This window comes from Pyrus communis, chromosome 5 (genome assembly GCF_963583255.1).
Source record: "Pyrus communis chromosome 5, drPyrComm1.1, whole genome shotgun sequence".
Classification (NCBI taxonomy): domain Eukaryota; kingdom Viridiplantae; phylum Streptophyta; class Magnoliopsida; order Rosales; family Rosaceae; genus Pyrus; species Pyrus communis.
The window spans coordinates 24,579,106-24,583,794 of NC_084807.1; the positions used below are offsets into that span (position 1 = coordinate 24,579,106).

Below are 4,689 nucleotides of genomic sequence, written 5' to 3' on the forward strand. Positions count from 1 at the left end.
TTTCTAGCAGGAAACAGGACAGATTTTTTCTTCTTTTATTTCACAACTACCTTAATACAAAGTATGTGAAGAAAGAATGGGTGCTAAAGTAAGACTAGTTATGCAGAGCTGGGAAACTGTCCGGGGGTTAAAGCAAATTGAATCCTTTGGTACGCTGTAACGCTTCATTCGTCGTACCTCAAAACTTCACATCTTCATTCTGATACCGCTGACCCGGCAAGTTCCTTATCGGTTTGATAATATACAACATCCCCAGTGTCACTCACGTAATGATCGCGTTTAAAGCTTCTTACAAGGACTCCCAGTAGGTGAAGTGGGAGAGGCCCTGATTTTTTCGGTTCTCTGTAGTACTTCCCAAGCACAGGCTTAGCTGCCTCCGTCTGAAACAAACAAACGAAAGGAATTGAGAATCAGAATGGGGTACCAAATTGAATTGATTTTCGGCCGAAGAGTCTAGGTTCAAGTGCTACTCACTGCTTCTATTAAGTTGTAATGTGGGATTTGAGGGAAGAGATGATGTATGACATGAGTTCCGATATCATGATGGATGTTGTTGATCCATCCGTAGTCGCGATCAATGGTTGTCAATCCTCCTCTTAGATAACTCCATTCCTGTTTGATAGATAAAGAAACTAAAGATTAGCCACGTACATTTTAGGAAGTGCTAAAGCAGTTGCATTGCTCGGATAGTTGATGAAATCGAACACTTTACCTTCCCACGATACCATGGAAGCTTGTCCTCGTGGCCATGGTGATGCAAGTAAGTAACTAAGTCCAACCACAAGACAAACATCTGCATTTGAAAGCAAATTCAATGAAACAATTTTAAGATGAGAGAAGATAAGAGAAGACTCGGAAGACACTTTCGTTTTATGCCAACAATACAGAAGCACAAGCATAAAGAAATGGAACCTACCCAGTATGGAACGCCGTAGAGCTTAAGCACTTGGACAGGTCCCATTGTGAAAGACAGACCGACTAGCAGCGCAGCCATTGCTGCCCAACAGGCAGTGGAAGTAATGATGTCTTTCCTTTCATTTGGGAGAAACAATTCGCTGTTTGGATCATAATGGGAGCCACTCTTTCCCGGACTTCGATTCCACTGTGATTGAAATCAGTAGCATACACCAAAACATATCAGAAAAAGACATCCAGAGCTCATTATTCGTGTAAGTAACGAGAAGCAAGATGCGAGAAGCGGAAGGCTCACCAGATAGAAAGGATAAGCAAGCATGGGGAATGGCAAGGTGAACCTAAATATCTGAGTCATCTTGTCCAAACTCTTGTAAATTTTCTCAGGCAACTGCAAATCAGATGAGACTAATTAAATGACCGAATGACATAAAAGCGAAATAACTTACTTCTTCAAAGTTAAGAAAAAAAAGATCTATACGATGAACAATTTGATAAGCCGAATTAAGAACAGAGTTAGACACAAATGGAAGCTCACCGGATGCCAAGACTCGTCATTTTCGACGTGTCCATGGTTCTGATGATGAGTTCTGTGGCTAATTCTCCTGTGACAGTAAAGGGCTAACTGTTACCATGCAAGTTTTGTTACATGTTGTCATAAGAACAGGATAACTTATTCAGGACTGGACTGGACAGGATTATTCTCAGAAACAAACTAACCATCCATGGTATGGGACAAGGATTGAAGAATGAAGAAGATGACCGACCACGCTATTCAGCTTCGGATTATTCGAAAAGCTTCCGTGGCCACTGCACAAACAAAACAACAAACAATTCACATCAGTAGGGTAAGAAAAATTGCAAATTTAAAAAAAAAAAAAAAAAAAAAAAAAAAAAAACACATTGCAAGCAGAGGAAGCATTCAAATTTTAGTTTTTCTGACCCATATTTCAAACTACTTTAATCTACATTGATGAGGATTCAAAATTGAGTGCAAAAGAGCATGCACCCTGCGTCGGCCAACTAGCCTAACTCAAGAAGCGTGCAATTCGAGAGGTCTGAATCCCGAATCAGAAAGTGTACATTTTTGCTCATTGTCCCTTACGTGATGTAAGCATCATTAATTGCCAATTGAATGAGTGTTAGTTAATCTAGAGAATCGACATGAAACTTAAACTCAACTAACGATAATTAACGTGGATAAATACACTCATTTAAAAAACGTGTAAAAATGGATAATTCAACAAAATGAGAGCAAACTTTACGTACCAATCATGTCCAAGAACAAAGAGAGCCCAGAACATGGTGCCCTGAGCAAACCAGTAGAGAGGCCAAACAGCCCAATTGTTAAAGTAAGCTGCAAGCGCCGCCATCCCAAAAACCACAGCCACATCTCTGACCACATAGCTCATAGATTTCCAGGGGTCCTTAACCCAGCAATGCTGGGGAATGGCAGCTCTGATGTCACGCAAATTGAAGGGGGGAGGGGCACCGGGGTCAAATTCACCACCGTCTCCAACCCCATTAGTGCTCACTCTCCCATTGTCTTCCACATCCACGGATGGGACCCGCAATGGGGCACTCACATTGAGTGACCATTTTGCCCCTCTGAACCCCAAAAGATTGGTGCTCCTCACATTGGGGAATGGCCGGAGGGCGGACGGTTTTGAGGCGAGGGCGTTTCTGGGATGTGAGTAGAATTTAGGGAGAGGTTTTAGGGTGCATTCTGAGAGGACCCAAGTCGCCATTGGAGATACCCAGATGGTTGGGTCGGATTGGATTGGATTGGAGGAATGGAGAGTGGGAGTGGAACTAAGTGGTCACAAAACGGAGGAGAAGGATAACGTAAGGGCCTCCCTCCACGTCCAAATACAACCTGTGTTTCTTGTTGTTTGTCCCCCCCTCTCTCTAACGCTTTCTCTCTCTCTAGGACTAAGCAATTGTTATCTCTCTCTCCTCCTATTTTGCTGGATTAAAGCTTATTAGTTTGGAGAGTTTCATTTTGTTTATATATTGGATTTTGGTGCGCGTAGAAGCAAATTAAAAAATTGGAAAATTAGAAAGGAAAAAGAAAAGAACGAAAGATGGAGGGCAAAAGAAAGACGTTGAATTGGACGGCGTGGCCAAACAAATGTGAAATATAGCGGGTAGTGGACGCGGTCAAATCTGGCTTAGTGTCGGATTCTTTGGTCCTTGTCAAAATCATTATTTATTTATATTCCTGTTAAAAGTCAATTTTAATCTGGCTTTTTAACCAAATGATCATTGATATTTGCATAACTCTTTATTTTAATCTTTGAGATTTGAAATCAATAGAATGGTTCATGAGATTGTTCACCCTCAATCATTTTGATCATTCTGTGAAAAATTATGTTAAATAAGGATTACAATGACAAAAATACCCTCAATTTAACAAACAATATGCCAAAATGATTGACAAAAAATTAAAGGTATTTTTGTTATTTTATTCTTATTTAATGGAGATTTTTCATGGAATGATCAAAATGATTGATGATGGACAATTTCAATAACCATTTTTATTGGTTTCAAATCTCAAGGACCAATGTGAGGAGTTATGCAAATCTCATAAACCATTTTGGCTAAAAAGCCTTTTAATTTTCAAATTTTTAGGCTTCGCAATATTTCAACAATTTCTCTTCTTTTAAAGAGTCTATTTTTAATAATTTAAGTCGCAGTATGACTCACAAAAATAGATTTATTTTTTTTCATTTTTTGATCAAAGATATGAAAGGATCTTGTTGTATATGGTCTAATATCTTGGTAAATAGCGTGTTAGTTTCTGCCCATTGGTCTCAGGTTCGAAACACTCCCATCCTCTAAATCATTATACTTGAATCGAACTCTCCCCTCTCCTTATTGATAGTAAAAATATTTAAATATACATATAGGAAATGATCTTACTCAAAAACAAGAACTTTTTAAACATGTCAAATTCTGATTTATTTGTAACTCTTTACATGTAAAAAATTAAGTATTTTACTTCAGCTTTTCACTCTTTAATTAAAATTGTCTTCAACTCGTTTTCAGAAATAAATAAATAAATAAATAATTAGTGAACAAAGAAGAGCAGAAGAAGAAATTCGAAGTGTGAAGATAGTGCCTTAATTGTTAGCCCTTCTTTCAATCAACTAACCAAGAATTGACTTTACAACAAGAAGGGCGATTTAACCGTTTGATATTTTTTTAAGGAAAACTAACGACAAGTTTAAAAAAAAAATTAGTTTTAATGAAAAATGACAAATAAAGATGTAGTGAATAGTATCAGGAAAAGGTAAAAATGAACAATACCGAAAATGTTTCGTTAAATTTTTTTTATTTTTTATTGGATCGTCAAGTGTTGAATACTTTAAGAAGAAAGAGTTTGAATGGATCTGGGATGCCGCCACCAATTTTCACATGGTCGGTTCAAACCAAACCAAGTACAAAGGTGTTCATTGAGAAAAACATGGACGAACGATAGTGCTGATTGACCCAAATCAAACGCCGACCAATTCAAATTTTGACCCAAGAAAAAAATCAAAGAATCAACCACACGCAGTCCGGTCCATGCACATTTTTTTTTCCATTGTTTTGAGTCCTTACTCGGAAGACTACTGTTGATGCATGAAATTGGACCCACGTATTGAGCGGTATCGGTTTAAGTGGTTCGTCTTTAATTATTTTAACACGTTAATCAAATTTCAAACATCAACAAATAGCATTTTGTTCACGAAAACAAAACCATACCAAACCCAAAAACACAATATTGGAAAATGT

At 37.9% G+C, this 4,689-nt stretch overlaps 1 protein-coding gene across 1 annotated transcript; it reads right to left on the reverse strand.

Annotated features, from left to right (window-relative positions):
- On the reverse strand, nucleotides 1–2,876 carry LOC137734820 (omega-3 fatty acid desaturase, chloroplastic). Its single transcript, XM_068474112.1, has 8 exons — nucleotides 2,182–2,876; nucleotides 1,633–1,722; nucleotides 1,451–1,517; nucleotides 1,211–1,303; nucleotides 917–1,102; nucleotides 713–793; nucleotides 475–612; nucleotides 1–380 (listed from the first exon to the last, which is right to left on the reverse strand). The coding sequence occupies exons 1-8, from the start codon at nucleotides 2,658–2,660 to the stop codon at nucleotides 195–197; spliced, it is 1,320 nt and encodes a 439-aa protein (XP_068330213.1). The 5' UTR covers nucleotides 2,661–2,876; the 3' UTR covers nucleotides 1–194.
- Between the last annotated feature and the right edge of the window lie 1,813 nt (nucleotides 2,877–4,689).